The sequence below is a fragment of the Haemorhous mexicanus genome, chromosome 1 (genome assembly GCF_027477595.1).
Source record: "Haemorhous mexicanus isolate bHaeMex1 chromosome 1, bHaeMex1.pri, whole genome shotgun sequence".
NCBI lineage: Eukaryota > Metazoa > Chordata > Aves > Passeriformes > Fringillidae > Haemorhous > Haemorhous mexicanus.
In genome coordinates this window covers 83,029,291-83,048,949 of record NC_082341.1, presented here as the reverse complement: position 1 = coordinate 83,048,949, position 19,659 = coordinate 83,029,291, and the positions used below count along the sequence as shown (strand labels likewise).

At 44.0% G+C, this 19,659-nt stretch overlaps 2 protein-coding genes across 9 annotated transcripts; one reads left to right on the top strand and one right to left on the bottom strand.

Moving 5' to 3' along the window:
* Positions 1-1,822: 1,822 nt before the first annotated feature.
* On the top strand, positions 1,823-13,006 carry ROPN1L (rhophilin associated tail protein 1 like). 6 transcript variants are annotated; one of them, XM_059854783.1, is made up of 8 exons: positions 1,900-1,954; positions 2,988-3,017; positions 3,918-4,067; positions 4,885-5,008; positions 5,179-5,340; positions 7,668-7,843; positions 8,812-8,907; positions 10,013-11,878. In XM_059854783.1, exons 3-7 carry the CDS (start codon positions 3,937-3,939, stop codon positions 8,873-8,875), a joined length of 657 nt encoding a protein of 218 aa, XP_059710766.1. In that variant the 5' UTR covers positions 1,900-1,954; positions 2,988-3,017; positions 3,918-3,936; the 3' UTR covers positions 8,876-8,907; positions 10,013-11,878. The 6 variants fall into 6 exon arrangements, 5 of the variants coding, with proteins under 5 accessions (XP_059710776.1, XP_059710766.1, XP_059710796.1 ...); XR_009487566.1 differs by lacking the exon at positions 1,900-1,954 and adding an exon at positions 12,877-13,006 and having other exon boundaries at positions 10,013-10,291; XM_059854793.1 differs by lacking the exon at positions 2,988-3,017 and having other exon boundaries at positions 1,823-1,954.
* SNRNP48 (small nuclear ribonucleoprotein U11/U12 subunit 48) lies at positions 10,461-18,421 on the bottom strand. 3 transcript variants are annotated; one of them, XM_059854751.1, is made up of 9 exons: positions 18,321-18,421; positions 18,134-18,247; positions 17,952-18,012; positions 17,132-17,206; positions 14,617-14,805; positions 13,576-13,697; positions 13,026-13,141; positions 11,664-11,839; positions 10,461-10,769 (listed from the first exon to the last, which is right to left on the bottom strand). In XM_059854751.1, the coding sequence occupies exons 1-9, from the start codon at positions 18,357-18,359 to the stop codon at positions 10,480-10,482; spliced, it is 1,182 nt and encodes a 393-aa protein (XP_059710734.1). In that variant the 5' UTR covers positions 18,360-18,421; the 3' UTR covers positions 10,461-10,479. The 3 variants fall into 3 exon arrangements, with proteins under 3 accessions (XP_059710734.1, XP_059710744.1, XP_059710752.1); XM_059854761.1 differs by having other exon boundaries at positions 10,489-10,769; positions 11,664-11,828; XM_059854769.1 differs by having other exon boundaries at positions 10,489-10,769; positions 11,664-11,825.
* Between the last annotated feature and the right edge of the window lie 1,238 nt (positions 18,422-19,659).

Below are 19,659 nucleotides of genomic sequence, written 5' to 3'. Positions count from 1 at the left end.
AGTTTAATTGAATTCTATTCTGTAAGCTGCAGGATAATGTTTCCTTCATGTTTTTCTTGCTATAGTGTTCTTAAGTGAGTAGATGCTTTAAAACAACTAAGGGATACAAATGTATGTCATTATATGTCAGAAGTTTGCTGTTTTCATTAGTTACAAGAATCTGCAAAGTATTTTGAGGCCAAATAATTAGACTGTAGCTTATGCTAAGTATTCCTGTTTTATGAAAGATTAAATAGTTGTTAAAATGTGTGCTTATTGCTTTCCAGAGCCCACCATTTTATCTTTGTCCTGCATGGCCTTGCATTTTCATCAGCAGGGACATCATGTGGATTTAAAAGGCCTGGCTTCAAATAGGATTGTGTGCTTCTGCTTGGCCTGTTTTGAGCATGCAGCACTCAAGTTTCATGGAGCAATGCCTTGAGAAGGCTTTCTGAAGTGAATAATCCTCTTACCAAGTTGATCTGAGTGCTCAGGCTGTGTACAGTCCATTTTAGAAGGTGCAGGAGGGGGTATTGCTTTGTAACTAAAAGAGATGTGCTGGCATCTTTACAGAGGATGCCAGTCAGGTTACCTCTGGTGCTCTTTTTATCTGCAGTGGAAAGAAGACTGGCAGAGAGGGCACTTTGGTTCCTCACATTCTGGAGCAGTAGGAGAGCCCACACTGACTCGTGGTGTCAGTTTGGACCAGCAGATGCTGAGAAGCTGCTGGCACTGGCTGTGCTGCTCTCCACGGTGGCAGACTCTCAGTGGTGCTGCTATCCTGGATGTCCAGGACTGTGCAGCCTGACCAGCAGAGATTGATTGTGGCTGAGCTGTCCTTGGAAGCAGCAGCTGCTGCGAGTAAAGGGAATTTTTGGTGATACATTGCCCTTTGCTACATTGTCTCTTTTTCAGCTCACTCAGCATTTCTTCTCATTTCATCCAAGCCAAGAAAGGAGGTGTGAGGATGCCAAAGGCAAGATGGACATGCCACCCTAACACTGCTCACCCACTAGAGCATCCTTGTGGGGGCCAGCAGACTACAGGGAACCCAGGCACCTGCAGGAAGCAGCCTTCTCAGCCACGGGCTCTGCCAATTACGTGGGGCTAAGATGTTCACAGAATAAATCAAGTTGGAAAAGATGTCTGAGATCAAGACCAGCCTATGACCAAACATCACCCTAGCACCTAGACCATGGCACTAAGTGCCACATGCAGTCTTTCCTTAAACACCACCTGGGATGGTGATTCTACGACCTTCCTACATCAACCCTTCCACTGTCTAATCTCCCCTTCTGTGAAGAATTCTTCTTAATGTCCAACCTAAATGTCTTAATGTCCCCTGCCACAGCTTAAAGACTGTGCCCTCTTCCTCTGTCACTGGTTGCTTAGGAGAGGATGCCAACCCTCACTTGCCTACAGCCTCCTTTCAGGCGGTTGTAGAGAGCAATAAGGTTACCCCTGCGACTCTTCTCCAGGGTAAACAACCCTACCTTCCCCAGCTGTTCCTCATAGGACTTGTGCTCCAGACCCCTGTCCAGCTTTGTCACCCTTCCCTACACATCCTCCAGCACCCTCCAGTTCCTCCCTGAATTGAGAGGACACAGGATTCGAGGTATAGCCTCACCAGGGCCGTACAGGGGAAGAATCACTTCCCTTATCCTGCTGGCAACGCTACTGCTCTTACAGCCTGGGATGCCGTGGGTCTTTTTGGCCACCTGGGCCCACTGCTGGCTCATGTCCAGCCGCTGTACCCTCCAGCCTACTCCGGCCCACCCTGCAGGCTGTGTCTGTGACTTTACTAATGGTGGACTCAGTCCCCTCATCAATGGTTTTGGCCTTTTCGAAAGTTTGTACAAAGCAGGAGTTGCCCTTGCCCTTTAAAGCTCGCCGCCATTAAGTCTTCCCCCGCCCAGCGCCCGTCCTGGCTCGTCCCTCCGCGTTGCCGGGGCAGCGGGGCTGCGGAGCGGGGCAGGTGAGCAGCCGTGTCCGGGCCTTCCCCGAGCTCCGGGGCGGCCTCCGCGGGGGTGTCCGGGCCACCGGGGCCGTGGGCGGCCCTGGGGCTCCCTCCGGCCTGCGAGGGGCCGCTGTCCGCCGGCGCTGCCTCCCCACAGCTCGGGGCGGACGGGCCGCGGGCAGCCGGGGCTCGGCCGCTCCCGTCTGCGTGCGGACACGCCTAGGCCGTGTTTCCTGAACACCTGGGGCTGGCTTGGGGTACATGGAAGGAAAAGAGTAGAAAATTAGAGCTAACAGGAAGTGAAAGTGATGAGCTGATCTTTGTCTCTGGGGAGAGTAACCCACGGTGAAGGTGTGCAGGGGGTGCCTGACCTAGCTGTGCTTTTCCTTGACTATTAGGTGTGGGTGTGTGCATGTGCAGGAGGTTCCCTCTGAACATCAAGAAACTTTTTTTCCTCATGAGGGTGACCAAGCACTGGTTGCCCAGGGGGATGTGGAGTCTCCATCCTTGGAGATTCTTGGAATACGCTTGGACATGGATCTTTGGCACCCTGCTCATAGGTTGTGCAGGGGTTCAGACCAGCTGAACTCCAAGAAGTCTCTGGCCACCTCTGCCCTTCTGTGCGACTCTGTGACTAATGGCTTACTGTAGAAAAGCAGCGCTTGCACTGCATTTTTTTCCTGAATTTATTTTTATTCTTTTATTTGACTACTTCCCAAGAGTACATGCACACACAGCTGTATTCCTTCCTCAGAGTTTTTCTGTTGTCCTGAAATCCTCAGCTTTTTTTGCTTTCAGCTTCTGTTCCTTGGCTAGAGCTGTGTTTTGAATCATTACTGAAAGCGTGTGACCAGTGTTGTAATTAAATGTGCACTTTGAAGTCTGTTCCTGATGCAAATTGGCTGCATTGGGGGGATGAAGATGCTGTACCCTGTCTGCATTTCTCTATAAATAAAGCTCTAAGTATGGTTTGATCCTCAAAGGAGCCTTGCACCACAGCAGTTCCATTGCTCTATCGCTGACTTTTAATTTTTTTTCTTTTCTGCTACAGGAAAATTCATGTGAGAAAGCCACCTGCCAGGTACTCTTATCTTTAAGAAGTCTAAAGGAATAGAGGATTCTGTTACACGATTCCTGATCCCTTTCTTAAAGCTGTTGCTTTTAATGCTCCTCCTTTCTGCAAATAATTAACCATTTTCTTGTTGCTAGATCAACTTACACATGCCATAGTTTGTCCTGGAAATGATGAGAAGAGTTTCCCACCAAGTGTGTTCCATTGCTATGGGAAAAGGACCATACAATAGCCTATCTCTGTCCCTTCTTTTGGATCCGTGGGAGCAGGATTTCCTTGCAACAAATGAGTTAAATCTGGAATGAGACAGACACACCTGTAGAGCTGGATGAGCCAAGTGTGAGATGTGCTTGCAGCACACATGAATGTTCTGTTTGTCACTGTAGTTGTTTGATGTAAAGTCTGTCACGAGCACAAATTAGTAACTTTTTCCTACAGCATTTTTGAATACATAAGTGCAGAACAGACTTGGTCATCTGCGTACTCTGGTATCTGTACAAAAATGCCAAGATTTTCCTTGGCGTGCAGTAGTGAGTTGTCAGTGTAGGTATCTTTCATGTTGGCATGTGTGGTGTGACTTGTCTCGACTGCTTATTTTACAAATTTTCGTTGTGGTAGGTTTGAGGAGAAAAATCAGTTTATCTGAAGTCACCTGTTAAAATAGTAGTTCTCCTCACCCAGCTGTGATTGGTGCCCAAGCTGACGTGTTTTACTTGGTATAGCCACAAAGTTCTTTAGAGCCACACAGGGCTTGTCTGTTTACCCTTCCAAGTCTGTCAGCACTCCAGAAGCCCCAACTATCATGTAGAACAGGAGAGAATCTGGGCACAGGCACTATTCACTCCCATGTGCACACACAATTTTTCATTCACATCCTCCATCTGTGGACTGCTGTTTTATTTCTTTCAGGTCCTCGTGACTGGACACCATGCCTCTTCCAGAAACCATGTTCTGTGCTCAGCAGATCAAAATCCCCCCGGAGCTTCCTGATATTCTGAAGCAATTTACTAAAGCTGCTATTAGGACTCAGCCTTTTGATGTTTTGCAGTGGGCAGCTGCGTAAGTGTGAGGTTCACCTAACGACAGAGAGTTATATATATGGACCCTCAAAACCTCACTCTCCTCTTTATTGCATAGTGGACAGAGCTTTGAATATTGCATCAGCATATACATTGCATGTACACTTCTGTGTATTAATGCAGCATGTAAGCCTTTTAAAAATAGTCTGGTATTTTATTTCTTTTCTGTTTGCTTGAGGTTTAGGGCTGGCTTACTTCTGAAATAGCTGTATTTCCATACAGAAAAATGCATCTTAATTTGATTTTTGTTATTGGTTTTCCTATCTGAAAGACCAACTCTTTTTTCCTTTGGTTTGGTTTTTCTTTCTTCAGTTCTTGGAATTTAAAGGAAAAAATAGACATTAGCTTTCTAATTCTTAAGCCTGATCAGGTTTCTCTTCTTTCTTTCTGGGAAAAATGCCTGAAAAATTGCACCTTTAAAGTGATAAGCAGCATAATAAATCTCTTGCCTTAAAGTTGATTTAGATGTTTAAATGTTTCTCCTTTAACTTTTTTTTCTTTTACCTCAGCTGCTCACTATAATTTTTTCCTGCCCTATGGTTCGTGTGGGCATGCATCAAAGAGCTGAATATATCATGCACAAAATAAGTTAAATGCCTTAAGAATTATTAGAGTGTAATGAAAAGGAGCAAGTTTAAAGATTGTGGGTTTTGGGCACAGGAATATGGGAGTTCTGCATGTAGGCAGCTTACCAGGTGCTGCTGCTCCTGTGGGGGAGCCTGCAGATTCTTAATTCTTATGCTGCAGTTTGTAATGGCCATGAGCATTGAGGTGTGTTGTTCTTCCCATTCACTTAGGTATTTTTCAGCCTTATCTAAAGGTGAACCCCTTCCTGTGAAAGAGAGACTCGAAATGCCATTAGCAACAGGGAAAAAAGATGCTGGTTTGACCCCAGGACTCCTTAAGGTCTTGCACAAACAGGTACAAGCTGTTCTTCATCAAATGCACAATGCTATTGAGGAATGCTGATGTGTTTGGGATGGCTGGGGAGAGAGACTGTCAAGTATTTGAAGTATTTTGGGGAGACACTGTGTTTTAAATTCGTTCTGGTTTTCAGAGTTCTTATTGTGGTACCATGATTTTGTTCAAAGCTTTCTTCCAAAGGCGCGGTGACTGTTGCAGAACTGAGGGAAAAATGGAAGCATTTGGGCTTGCCAGAGGAGCAGCTGGAAGCTATCCTGCAACTGGACAGTTTTGGCGAGCAGGTGGAATGGATGAAGTTTCTGGCACTTGGGTGCAGCGTGCTTGGCGGGGTACGTTCACAGCAGGAGCCCTCATATCCAAACACAAGCGGTTGCCTAGGATCCATATACAATATAGACCATAGAACAATTATTGCAGATGGATTTGGGGAATGGGGATTGCTTTTGCAGCAGCTGGTAAAGTGGCTTGCTTGTTTACTTCTGTTGTCTATCAGATTTTGGTCTAAGGAACTTAACCAGAAGGATGGCTAAGTCCTTGGTGGAAGAGCAAGTGTGTCTGCAGGGAGCTTGTACTGTGTGAGAGAGGATGATGGAGGAATGATGCTGATGTCATCAGTGTAAAAAATATCCATGAAAGAGAACTGAAGGGAGAAATTAAAGAACCAATTTTTAATTGATTGTGTAGCCAATTAAATTTTCTCAGCAACACTTAATGTTACTACAGCTGCGCTCAGTTCTTTTAATGTCAGTAATAAAATCTCAGCAGAGCATTTCAACAGAATGAAAGATTATAAAATGCATTAAACTGATGTTCTTATAAAGTGTAATACTTCTAATGATTTCTACAGTAGGGAAGAAGAGATACTAAAAAGAAAATGCATGTGAAAGAATTTTTTGTGAATGTTGCAATATTTGGAAGCCCTGAATGTTAACCTGGCCTCGTGATGCAATTGTCTGTCTATCTAGCCATCTGTCTGTCTGTCTTTATTTCAAATTTGTATTTCTTGATTCCAGTCTCCCTCCCAAAATGATCTTGTCATTTGGGCTCTTTTCTTCATTTAAAAATAGTAACAGCAACATTACTTATCTAAAAAACAACAACTTCTCTCTCCTGCAAAAAAAAAAAAAAACCCAAATAAACCAAAACTAAAAATGGAGTCACAGGACCATCATTCTGATGGAGCTAGACTGTATTTCACTATCTCACCATCCTTATTTGATTTCAGTACTACATAATGAAATGTAGATCTCAGTTTCCTGAACCAGAGAGAAAGACATACGTAAGAAATTTACGTTCATTTCCTGCAGCTGTAAATTGTGTTCACAGTCAAACAGGGTCGTGGTGGAGATACAAGAGTAGACAGAAATTAACTTCTTAAGAGCACCAGTATGAAGTATCTTTTTTGTAAAGCATCAGTGCATTTTCACAAAAGCCTTTACAAAAGGAGAAATGACCACACAGGTAGCCTGTTAAATTGTCTTTCAAAGCTGGCAAAATGGATATGAAAGACTTTACTGTGTTGTGAGAGAGACCGTGGCAGTTTGGGGTGGCAGGACCAGAAAGGGCAGTAGAGGGGTAGCCAAATGCAAAATGTAGAGTTGGCCATCATAGAGTCAGCTGCCTCTCTTTTCCCTGAGAAGCCTTCCAGGGGAGGAGATGCATTAAGTAAAACTGGTAAAGAATTATAAAATGACGTTTCTCTGGCGTGTGTTCTAGATCTAAACAGATACTGCATTTATTTTAATTAGTGCTTGCTTGTTAATGAAAATGTTTTTGAAAAAGTTGCAGTTAAAAATATTAAGACTTAGGTGGAAGAAAGCCTGTGTGGGTTTGGTTTTGTGCTTTTATATTTTGGATGTATATGGTGCATGTGGTTTTACTTGTGTCTTTCTTTAATGGCATCCAACGAGTCTTTGACTGAATGAAATCAACGCTGAAATTTTCAACGCTTTTCCCAATATAGCTCAGCATGCACAAGGCACTGGATTGTCAACACCATATTATAGGAAGTATTTTTTCAAAGTATATTTGGAACTAATAATTTGAGGCATGTTTTTTTAAAGGTAACTTGGATTTTATTGGCCTTTGACTAAACTGAAATATTCTTTAAATGCTTTTTGACTCAGTGCTTTTTCTACTATCTATTAAAATGGAACTTGCATAGAGATAGGGGAAACAGTAAATATCAGCAAAAATATAATCTAAAAATTATGTAATAAAATATCATTATAAAATCACCAAACCTATATTCATTTTCTGGGGGTTGTAGATTTGTCTGTCTTAACTGCTGCTGAGAATTCATTTAGAGCCATTGAGGTAATACACAGACACACAAAAAGATCTTTTACTAGATACAGTGATGTTGGAGCTTTTACAGTAGCAGAACAAAGCAATTTGGCCCTAATGGAGAGAGAGCTCAGATTACCCTATTCAATCTTTAGCCATGACAAGATTCTGGTAGTTTTTACTCCTGCCTCTACTAGAACTACATTATTGTTTCCATCCTTGGGCGTGCACTAGAGAGTTCTAGGCAATGATAATAACACCTTCATCTCATTTACCCTTTTAATGGCTTACAGTGTGGATTTTGCCATGATATGCAAGGATGTTCATGGCTCTGATACTTTTCCTTTCATTTCTTGCTGGAACCCTGCAGTCCTTACTGAGTTCAATGAAACAGGCCTGTGAGATCCTAACAAGAGACCCAGAAGGCAGAGCAGCTCGAATTCCCTTCGAAACATTCTCGTTCCTTTATTTGTATTTGGCCAGTATTGATGGAGAGATATCAGAGACAGAAACTAATGCATTCCTCCATGAAATTAAAGAACAAGCGTAAGTAAAAATCTGTGCAAGGAATTTTAATGTATCAATTGCCTCTGGGTTCTCCATAAGCCTTTAATTTCAGGTGAATCGTCCATTTTCTTTTGGGCATAGCCATGATGACAGGAGTAAGGGTTGACTAAGATTGTATCAAAAATACGCAGAGTTATTTTTTGTCAGCTTCAGCGTTTGCACTGTTAAAAGATAAACCATTATTTATCCATCTTTCTCTGAAATAGTGAAGTCTCTGCAGGGTGGTATAATTTTCCCTGTAGGAAGCTATTATATACAGGCTTGTAACATCTGCATATTCCTGCTTCTGGAACCAGCAGCATTTTCTGGGCTGTTTCTTTGATTTAACAGATCATAAATCAGAGAGAGAGAGACTGGGAGTTCTCTCATTGTATCCATAGTCACACATAGGTCACACAAAATGCACTTACACCAATTAAAAAACATCTGTAACAGGCTTGTCCTCCGCGAGTTGCCTGTGTAGCATATCTGCATACAGACAGCTGTTCCCACCGTCTCTCTGGAACTGTTCTTTCTGTGCATGGCGGGCTGACACAACCTCAGAGGCGCTGCCACCATCGCTGCTGGGCTCAGCCCTGGCCAGCGGCAGGTCTGTCCTGGAGCTGTCTGGCATTGGATCTCTAGAACATGGGGGAAGCTTCTCTCAGAGGCTCACAGAAGGCACCACTGTGACCCCCACCTGCCCCCCAAAAAACATAGCCACGCAAACTCTATACACTGTATTGGATTGCCACCAGCTCCAAGTTCATGGGAGCTCCAAAACGAGATCATACAAATGAACTTTTTCATCATTAGTTATCAGATTGACAGTTTTTAGTAAGAACCACTTTTTAATCATTGCCCCTTTTTCTTGCATTTCATATAGCCCTAAATTGTATCTTTTCCAGCATACTAGGATTTACCATGTGAAAGTGCCATTTCAAAAATTTTGGTTTATTCCTTTCCAGGGACAAACACTCTGGCATGGTGCTGATCAGACACTTTCTGCCATACTCCTTCATATTTTACTGATCAACCCTACCAACCCTACTCTTCAGCATGAGGTGAGAAGAAAGATAAAAGAAGGAACAAATAAGTTCAATAAAATAATTTGTGTTCAAAGTACAATAATTTTCACATTCCAGAACATGATCCTCTTCTCCGGCATTTCCTTTTCTTTGTCCTGCTCTTGAGATGGCCCTTCAGGGGATGTTCATTGAATAATACATGGTTAGATTGTTCTCCAGCCTCTCAGATACTGATGGCCACCCCTGGGGAGTGACCCCTTCACTCATCTGCTGATACTGAATTGAGCTAAAGTTATTTTGTTACCAAGCTTCCTCCCTACATTTGATTACTGATTAAGTCAAACATGGAATTGAGTTTAGCCAGGGTAGCTGTAACTGGAGCATTTCTCATTATGCTTCTGGTAGCTCTTACTTCATTTTGACTCTGGCACAAATACAGCTGGTCCTGAGACTACCTTGTCTGCCTGGACATGCTCTATTTAAACTGTTTTACCAGGCCCTACTGAAAGAACTTAATGAGAACCCTGTGGCTGAGCTGGTAGACAAAAGCAATGCAAGAACTGCAGTGGTTCCATACTGTTTTCCCTCTAATTAGAAGCCTTTTAGAACTTAAATACCTTTTTTTTATTTTTGGATAAACTTGTCTAAATAAAGATGTTTTAAAATACATTTTGTTTTCTGACAGGTAAAGCTACTGTTTTTGTCACATAGACAAGGAATACCTGACAAAGGGTTGTTTGGTTAGACTGCTGTAGCAGACAGAGAAACCTAAATCCATCAAAACTAGACCAAATATTTAGTGACAGATAATCACACTTAATTGCAGAAACAACTAAGATATGAAAGAGGATACTAGAGGCTACAGTAAAACTGGAAAGATTCCCTTTGACTGAGAAGGCCACAACCAGGAGCAATATGAAGTGCCCTCTCTTGGCACACCGAACAAACAGAAATACTTTAGGAAGATGGATCTTGTTCTCTTATAGTTGTTTACTTTGTTGAAGCAAGAAACTTGGCTGGTGGTGACTGACCTTGCTGAAGTAGGTTGTGTGAGGAATTAACAGACCTGTACATCCTTAATATCTACCTGCATGTTTTAAGTCTGTTTTATCAACCTCTCTCACAAACACTTGTATGTTAGTCCACAGGATGGGAAGTCTTCCTAGTTATTGCTGGAAGGAAACGCACCTGCTGTTTGCATATGGTACTCAGCAATATTCCAAGTGTCCTTGGTGCCTCGCCCCAGCTTCTGTGGAGAGCTACATTCTCATCACCTTTGCCAGATTATATTGATCCGAATTTTCTTTGAGCACAAGCTTGGGAACACTAACTTTTGTGTTATTGTCCATTTAACACCAGCTGCAGTTGAAGATGTTTTATCCTGTTGGAGAACTCTGAAATCTGCCCTCTGGTACATGCTGTAAGTAGGCAATGTCACCTAGAGGTAACATTGTTAGGTAGGAGGGGGAGCTCTCTTCATGCCTTCCCTGTTTGTAACTGATCTGGACTCCAGTGATTAGCTCTGTTCTATATCCACTATTTACAGGCCAGGAAGGCCAGTAAGTACAACCTCTCGTAAATTTTATTCTTCAGCCTTGTAAGAATAACTCAAATACATGAGAGATCAATATAATTTATTAACAGATGTATAAATGTTACAGATTTACACGTTATCTGAAATATACTGCTTCCATCCTGACAAATTGTAGCACTTTTTTGTCTCCATGCAGCACAGGTGTGATGCAACACCAATATTATGTGCACACCTTTACTGTCTTGGAAAAAACAGCAGTAACAATAGTTCTTGTGGAAGTTATGTTTTGAGCAGCTGACAAACAAAATCATCAGGTTCTTGTTCCTACTTTCTTCTTTTATGATTGTAATACTTGTCTTCATCCCTGCAACAAAAACATAAATATTGTGTGGGCTGTTAGGCTGAGTGAGACTCTGAAGAGAAAAAACAACTTGAAAAATGGAAAGCTCTCATTAAATGCAGTCATGTCCTCCTCTAAGGAAAGAAAGTAAACTGCTTTTAGACAGTTTATTTTCCATGCTGCTTTAATCAAGCCTTGTCATGCAGTGCCAGAGTGGCAATTAGTTTAGGATGAATGGCATCACGGTGTAATGAAGCCAGCTTTGAGACAAGCCATCATTGCTATCCACGCAGTTATGTAACGCATTTACCCAAACACAAGGGGCAAGGCAGCATTTCTTCTGCACAACAGTCCTCATGTCTGCTCAAACACAGGTCCCACACATCTGTGGTCCTGAAGATGTAGATATCAACTTTGTTGATGGTATTACAAGCTGTGGCCTAGATTTGTTTTCTTTTGCTAAATTGTATGTCCAGAAGTACTGAAGAGCAACAGCATTGTTTTGAAGCATCCAATGTGGAAAGGTTAATAATACTATTTATTAAGGTCTAGAGCAAACTAGAGCAGATATCAGCATTAGCCAGGACAGGCACTTAGTTGTGGATGAAAAACATACTGTCTCTTTAACCATATTGACCAAGGAGTAAAATCAACAGCCTGTTACAGTACTGTTGCAGAACACGCCACCTTTCAGATGTGCCAGTAAATTCTGAAGTCTGGATCACAGTTTGTGATCTCACAGTTATGTTTTGTTTAGTATTAGTAGCCTCATACCATTGGCTTGTCACACTGCACATGAGGTTAGCCTAGCTTTTTAATTGGATGAGACATTCTCAACCTCTGCACTAAATTCTCATAGAAAATGGCTACAGCTGCCTGATTGGGAAGCAGGAGTCAGCTGCCACTGTTTCTGCTCACCTCTCTCTTTTTCTCCGAGAGTCTCTGTCTTTGCCTCTCTCACGACTCCTCCTTCGTTTGCTTGGACTCCTGCTGGTGTCTCTCCTGTGTCTCGTGCACTCCGTATCCTTACTGCTCCCCCCAGACTGCCGCGAGTCCACGGAAGCTGACCGCCTGTCTTCCCTTCTGAAAATAAACTTAAGTGATTTTAATCAATAAAAACAGTTTCACAGTCACTGCTTCCAGTACCAGTTTTGTAATATAGTGACATACTACTGATGTAAGACAGAAGACATATCTTTTATTAAGCCTATCTCTCTAAGAAATACAATACCTCCCAAAAGAGGCCCAAAGTCCATGTGCATATCTCAGCAATCTATTTAATCCAATTATCTCCTATGAACACTGCTCCTTAACACCTCTGCTTGTGAAACAGGAGGCAGTAGAAGGGGTTCACTCTGTTTTGCTTCAAATCTTCAACTCTTGAAGCACCTGCCTTAAGCTGCAACCTACAGCTGGAGGACCTAAGTCCTGATCTGAGAGAATAATAAAATTGTTACGGTTGGAAGAGACCTCTGGAGATCTTCTAATCCACTCCCCTTGCCAAGGCAGGGTCACCTAGAGCAGGTTAAACAAGAATTCAGGTCCAGGTGGGTTTTGAATTTCTCTAGACAGGGAGACTCCAGGATCTCCCTGGGCAGACTGTTCTAGTGCTCTGCCACCCATGCATTTTAATGCTGGGAACAGAGTGTCACTTCCTAGTGTGTTTCAAAAGCTTTCTTCTCTCAAAGACCTGCTGAAGAGGCACAAATAGGCAATCACTAGGTTCTGACTCTATGTTTACTTGAGTGACAAACATTTGAAGGGTGTGCAGTGTTGCTTGACACAGCAGAAATATGTATAGCTACAACGCCCTCCCAATTAGCACAGCAGCATTTGCAGGGCTAAGAACTGTAAAGCCTCCCCATATTTACTATGTTATGGAAACCTTTACTCTGAGGTGTAATATATCTAGCACATGTCATGTGGTAGGGAAGGGTAAGAAATTGTGTACTTGTATCCCCAAGTGTCCTTCTGTAACCAGCTACAACTTATATATACATTTGGGCACAGAGGGAGCACTGTTCATCCCCCAGCTCCACCAGAAACTACCTGTTTAGCTGAATCACTTGCAACTAACCTACTTACCTTTGAAAGAAAGATATGTACTAATTTTTCTCCATCCTTCATGCAGGCAGAGTTTCTCAAGCAAGACTTAAAAGAATCAGTATAAAATAAACTGTGCATATGACTCAGATAATGTTGTTATGGTTGTTAGAAGAAGGTGGTAAAATAAAATTACAATCTGCTTCATGCCTGAAGAAGCTGTTAGCTGTGGCATACCTTCCTGAGGACTTTGACTTCCCTCCTTCACATATCTCTGCATTATCCAACCTGTTCTCCTCCTGCCACTGATTGCTGAGTTCTTCCATATGCACACCAATCACATCCCGAATCACCTGGAGATTAAGGTATGTTCAAAACAAACATGTCATGGTAGTGCCTGAGCTAGCACTAAACAAACTGTAAACATCTCTAAAAAACCCCCTATCTTCACAAAAATCTCCCCCAAACCCTGTACATCAGATGTTTGAATGGAAAGTCTTATTTGCAGAAAAATGTTTCAACATAAATTTAAATAGCACCTTTTTATGATAGTGAGCTATATCTTGCTGGCATTTTCACATTCAAACCTTGGCAGTTAGAAATGCTCATTATTTGTAACTTGCCTGCAACCGACCAAAAACATTCCTCTGTAGTTTGCAACAATAATAAAGCAGGATACAAGAAGCAGAGAAAGACACATTGTTTGTCTTTGAAAGCATATGTAATTGTTTATGCTGGTATATAATAAGCACTTTTATGCATAAAAGCCTTTTTTTTCCCATCTCACCTCAGTGTAGGACTTCTTTGTTATATGAACATTCTTAGCTCTGTATGACTGCCGCCGCCTTTTGTAATCTCGCATTTCAGCCAGAATTTCAAGATGGGACTTTGGACCTTTCTGACTATCATCTAGCAAAAAATTGGGAGTAAAACAAATGGTCATTAGCAGGATGTTACCACCTGCACGTATGCAGGCCTCGTATGTTCAGGAACATAAAATAACTGTGCTCTTTCTCAAGTTCCTTCTGTATTTAGTAACTATGGTGAATTTATCTCAAGCTTCCTCCTCCAACCTTCTTGCTGGCTGTTTACACACAAGTAAAAAGCCACCAAGCAAACGCTGTTATGTGATCTCAGTCTCCAAACTGTGATCTACACCAACAAATAGGCTTGTGATTTGGTCAAACACCTTCTAAATACAAGTCATGTTTTCAAAGCCAGTATTACAGTAAGACACAGAATGAGAAAACCAGATGCTGTAAAAAAGTTACCTGCATAGATGACAAGCACTGTCACACCTCCTAGGCACAGCAGGGCCTGCAGGGTGACACAGATGCTTTTGCTGCACTTGGAAGTTATAAACTGGCATGACTCAACAGAGATGAGAGGTCCCAGACCAACACCAAAGTATGTTGCTTAAGAGCTACACCTGGATGACTGCCAACCTCTCCTGTTCAGCTTTTACTCTTAAGCAATCTTTAATCTCGTCATGTCTTACAGGAAATAACTGTTCCAAGCTGCACGGCACATTGGCAACATTAAGCAACCTGGAGACAGCTGCAGCAAAAACAGATACACATAATACATGTGCCAAGAGCAGAGCACTGAGGCTTTCCCAGAAGGAAAACATCATAAAAGGACACCAAACTAGCATTTTGTGATGCCAGGTCTTTGTTGTAGCTTTAAAGAACAATATGCTTTCCACAGGAAAAAAAAAAAAAATAAAGCAGCAAAGCACAATCAACTCTGGTGGTTGGTTGGCTATCAACAAAACGCATGTAACTGAAAGTTCTGAGCCATAAATTAAACAACAGATCATTCTTCAAACCTTGGGTGATTTTTGCTGCTAAATCCACAAAGAGATCACTGTCATTTTCTGTTATCTGGGATCTGGACCTCTGTTTCTTTGTCTCCTCAACGACATAATCGTAAAGAGCAAGGCGGTCAGCCTGGGTCAGGTCACAGGTGAAACGCTTGTGGTTTTGGGGAACTTCTATGGGCAGTAATGAGTAAGAACCTGGAGGTTGGACAGAGAGCTGTTACTTGTAAAGTAGCATAATTATGCAGGAAAACACCAAGAAACTCATAAAACAAATAATGCAATAAACTCCCAGGCTGTTTTCATCCTTCCCCTATGTATCTGTAAGAAGTTTCAACCTTCTTAATTTGAAAAGATGAAAACTGCTCAAAGATCCCTCCCAAGCCCCCCTCAGGCTGTAAAACCCCTCTTGATTCCTTACACAGATACAGTTTTCATATGCCACAAAGGAATCATACTAGATTAGATCGAAATGACCTCTGTAATTTCCCATGAGTTTCAGGTCTTGACTTACAAGCTAAATCAAGAGAGGCTGCAGCTCTAACTTGTGGGTTTATCTTACTCCTAAAATGTTATGTAAAGTGCTAGCTGCAAAATACCTGTTCTGCCAACGAGAATGAAAGCTTCTAGGAGACCAGATAACCAAGCACTGTGTAAATCAGTCTCACTCACACTGTCACCTTCTCTACAGAGCTTTTATAGCAGACTGACACAGGAATTTATAGCTGAAAGGACTACAAAGGCACTTTCAAAGTGCTCCAGATCAGATAACTGACTTAAAGCTACAGAAACAAACGCACTGCCTGAACATTCTTCTTTCCCATTCCCCAGTTAAAACACACATGCCTCCAAACAAAATAATCCATTCTCAATCCATTGCAACAGCAGTTAAGTGACTTCCACAAAGATACAGGATGCAATCCTCTAGGACATTGCCAGAACACCATTTGAGTCAAAAACTTTCCATTTTCCTGCAACTATTGATCTGACTCCATAATCCTGCTTCCCCCAACACAATCCCACACATCTCCAGGCAGACCAAAAGAAGGGTGTATGCAACAACAGCAAACCTAGAGGTTCTCCAGATTATTCAGCTCTTACTGGAAGCTGGGCAATCTTTCACATCCTACTATCATTAAAGACACCAAAGAAGAGGAAGAGAAACCACAGTAAATCTACAAACAAACCTAAAATACAAGATTTCATCATTACTGTACTTGGAACCTAAACCAGAACTGTTCTAACATGAACAAAAATATTTAAACACAGAAACTAGAAGTCTCTTTTTAAAATGCACTGTTCTCACAGTGTCACAGCAGTCCATAAAAATGCACTGATAATTACATGCTTGTGATTTTACAGGAATTACACAACTTGTGATTAAGACAAATTTTTGTTTTCAACAATGTAGCTATGCTAATATTCTAAATATGGTTAGAATTGAAAAACGAAAACAAAGAAAGAAAATCTCTTCCTTTGAGACAGTAAGTTAAAAAGGAAATTTATAAAGAAAAATTATTTTTCATTTGTTTCAGTTGCCAAAGCCTTTACTAATCTTACAACAGGCCAAGCTGTCACAATGAAAACCACCCATCCAGTTTTAGTGTTATCCTCAGAGAAAGGCAAGCTTGCAGGGCAATCTGGGCAGTGAACACTGGCATCTAGTGGCTCAATGGTGCACCTTTGCAATGAGCCACTCCACAAAGGGTTCATCTGCTGCTTCTCTGCTTGGATGCGGTTGTGTCAAATTAATGAGTTCCCACTTCCCTTCAGAGGCAATGCACCTGGCATGCTCAAAAGACAGTGCTCATCCCAGGAGATCTCCTTCCCAAGCAACTGTCCATTAAGCCTCTCTTTGCAATGCCAGAGAAACAAAGAAAACATGAAAAGCTGTCCGAGGAAGTGCTGCTGTAGTTCACTGTCAGAAAAGTTTCAGTGTTACTTTTCCTTCTGCCTATATATTTTAACAAACCAAAGTCTACAGAGATCAAGTGTTCTTTCAGGTGTTGCAGCAATTTCTCAACCATACACTAAAGCTCTACAGATTCCCCAGGGAGCCCTATTTTTCTACTTGATCTAAATCTTAACCTTCAAAGACTCCATCCTAGCCTGGTCCCCGTCTGGTCACAAAACCCACTGAAAAATGAAACGTAAAGGAATTAGTGAGCTTGAAGTAGTGACAAAGGACAACATTGCATTGCAAATGTGCCAGCATAGTTCTTACACAACTTCTTAGTTCAGTCTTGAAACAGTCCAACATAGTAACCACCATGGTGTTAGGTTTTTTCAGTGCTGAAAACAATAAGAGATATGGGCACAACAGACTCAAAGTCTCTCATCTAGTTGCCCCAAGTATAGAAAGTAATCATGCTCCAAGATGTGCAGGGAAAGGAATATTAAAAATAAATGAAGTGAATTCCTCACAGCAGTTCTCAGTGGAATGAAGGAAGCAGCAAGGAGGGCGACAAGGGCAGCTCTGCACATGAGGCTGGTGAAATCACGTCAGTATTTGCTTGCTCCTTACCTTCGCTATAGCCTGCACCTTCCTTTGCACTTTGGGCTCTAGCCTGCCTAACAATGTGAAACTGTAGATCTTTATCTGCAGGCAGAGAAGAAAATAAAATCATACCACTTTTACATCAAGTTCTCGAGTACTTGACTGGGTTACTCTTTAATCCCCCACCTCTATTATGAGACTTATGGTATGGTACAGAACATCATTGTTTCATTCACGTACAAGTGGACATTTGAACTAAAAATGTAATTTTCATCTATTACATATTTGAAATGAGGGGAGAAAATTAAGGAAAAAATTGTATTTCTGGGTTACAAGGATAGGGAAAAAGAAATGTATGTACATTGCTCTCTGTACCATTGCTTTGTACCAAATTCTAGAGACAGCTTCCCCACCTTCTAAGCATTCATTTTAATATTTTCTGGATTTGATGCAGAAGTGAGGACTGAGAACATAGGAAGAAACTCCTAAGAGGACAAAACTGATCCTCCTTGGATTTTAAGACGAAAATATAAAAGAGTAGAATTACACAGTCATAGAAGCATATCTATCTTGCAAAAACAGTAACTTAAGGCAAATTGCAAATTACAATTTGAGAAAACTAACCTACTGATTGAAACACTCAAGATTTTCAGGAGGTCTTGGGGAATTTACAGCTGCCAAGGCAGCGGAGTTGCGCTACCGTGAGGACCCGGACCCCTTAGTCCCACATCTCTGTCCTTCCCCGGGATCTCCCATGGCCCCTCATCCTCTGCTCCACCCCGGGGGTCCCTCCGCAGCCCCAGCCGTGTGTACCACCCCGTCAGACGGAGCCCCCGCTGCCGCTCACCCATGGCGATGGTGGGAACCTTCAGGTTTTCGTAGAAAAAGCTGGAGTCGTACATATCGGCCTGCGGGACCAAAGGGCTCGGTCAAGGCCCGGCCCGGCGCCGCCGAGCGGTGGTGGCAGCCCAGGCGCGCCCAGGGCAGCAGCTCCAGCCCCGTGCCCCGCTTCCCGAGCCGCGCTCCCACCTCCTCCTCGGCGGAGTATCCCATCCTGCGGAGCCGGCAGGACGCCGCGTGCCTCTCCAGCGACGCGCGGGGAACGCGGTGATGGACGTCGTAGGGGCACAGCACCCACTCCACCTGCGAGGGGACACGGGTCAGCCCCGCCACGCCCGCCCCGCCGCCCTGCCCGGCGCAGCCCCCGCCGCCTCACCGGGTCCCCGCCGAGCCACACGGCGCTGGGAGCCGCCATCGCTGCGCCGGGCGGCGCCACGGCCGTGCCGCGCAGCCCCGTGACCGCGGAGGGGCGGCCCCGGCGCCTGAGGGGCTCCCGCCTCCGAGGGGGCGGCACCCGGCCCTGCAGGGTGTGCGGAGGGGTCGGAGTCAAGCTTTGCCTTTTATTTTTTAAAATTAGTATCCGGTAGCTGGACAGTTACGGTTAATCAGTTGCAATGTGAGCATCGGATGCTTGGTTAGAATTTTAAGGAATAGGGAAGACAATCCCAAGTTGGATGGGCTGTCCGGACGAGAGCCATCAGGAGCAGTCAGCAGGGCTGAGCAGTAACTGGGGATTGTAATCCCGGCAGTGGGCGATCGTGACCTCCGACTCATTGGCCACCTACTCAGAAGGGACCCCAGGCTCAGATGGAGGGCAGGACCGCGCCGCGGACTCATTAACATGAGCAGCGAGAGACACAGCCAGCAGATAGGGGTTGAGTAGCAATTAACACAAAAGTTACGTAATTTGCAACCAATGGCTGCTGATGACCCTGCTTGCTGAAATGTGTAAAGACTGTGAAGTTCCGTGGCTCGGCAATGCAGCCGTGTGCAGGTCACCCCCAGCTGACTGCCTGGCGCGAACGGGAACGCGCACCGGGAACGCCGCGGTGCCTCGGGGCCGCGGGCGCCGCCTGCCGGCGGGAGGCCGCGGGGACACCCCTGGCGCGCCCTGCCCCGGGGGCCAGCGGGCTTTGCCTTCCCTGCGCCCCGGCCTGCGTGCCCGCCCGCCGCACCGAGGGCTGCTCTCCTGCGCATGGAGCTGCCAAAGCCCTCCCTCTGATCGTGGCGGGGCAGGAGGAGCATCAGCCCCCCTGTCACCATCCAGGCCCTGAGGCCCGATTCCCTCTTGGAACACGAGGAATGTGGTGCGAGATGACAGCAGGTTCCTGCCGCAGGACCGTGAGAGGATCCCCAAGGAGCAGGATATGCAGTGCAGAACCAGGATGGGTTTGTCTCCCCCTGGAGCACAGGGGTGTTGCCAGTGTGGGGGAAGCTGCATGGCTGCACCGGGATACCCCACGGGTCGTGCCCGGTACTTGGCCTTAATTCTGAGAGCATTTTGCTGAGCGACTGAGGGAGCAATAGGGCTCAGTCAGACTGTAAGGCAGGATGAGGAAAGGACTATCTTAAGGGATAGATTTCACACGATTGACATTTGTGCTTGCCTATTTGTTGTCTCTGAAAAGCACACGACTGGATGGAAGAGTGGGTCTATCGAGGCAGGGTGGGGGAGAGGCGGCACGACAGATGCAGCTGCCAGAATGACTTTTGTA

What these genes read in the sequence shown, in the direction of transcription:
- SNRNP48 (XM_059854751.1), bottom strand. Translation starts at nt 18,359, where the DNA reads ATGGCGGCTCCCAGCGCCGTGTGGCTCGGCGGGGACCCG. An exon ending in GATACTCCGCCGAGGAGGAG is followed by an intron (nt 18,013 to 18,133) that starts GTGGGAGCGCGG and finishes TTGGTCCCGCAG; the next exon opens with GCCGATATGTACGACTCCAG. An exon ending in AGCAGCAAAAATCACCCAAG is followed by an intron (nt 13,698 to 14,616) that starts GTTTGAAGAATG and finishes ATTTTTTGCTAG; the next exon opens with ATGATAGTCAGAAAGGTCCA.
- ROPN1L (XM_059854813.1), top strand. Translation starts at nt 3,937, where the DNA reads ATGCCTCTTCCAGAAACCATGTTCTGTGCTCAGCAGATCAAAATCCCC. An exon ending in GGTGCAGCGTGCTTGGCGGG is followed by an intron (nt 5,341 to 7,667) that starts GTACGTTCACAG and finishes GGAACCCTGCAG; the next exon opens with TCCTTACTGAGTTCAATGAA. An exon ending in CATGAAATTAAAGAACAAGC is followed by an intron (nt 7,844 to 8,811) that starts GTAAGTAAAAAT and finishes ATTCCTTTCCAG; the next exon opens with GGACAAACACTCTGGCATGG.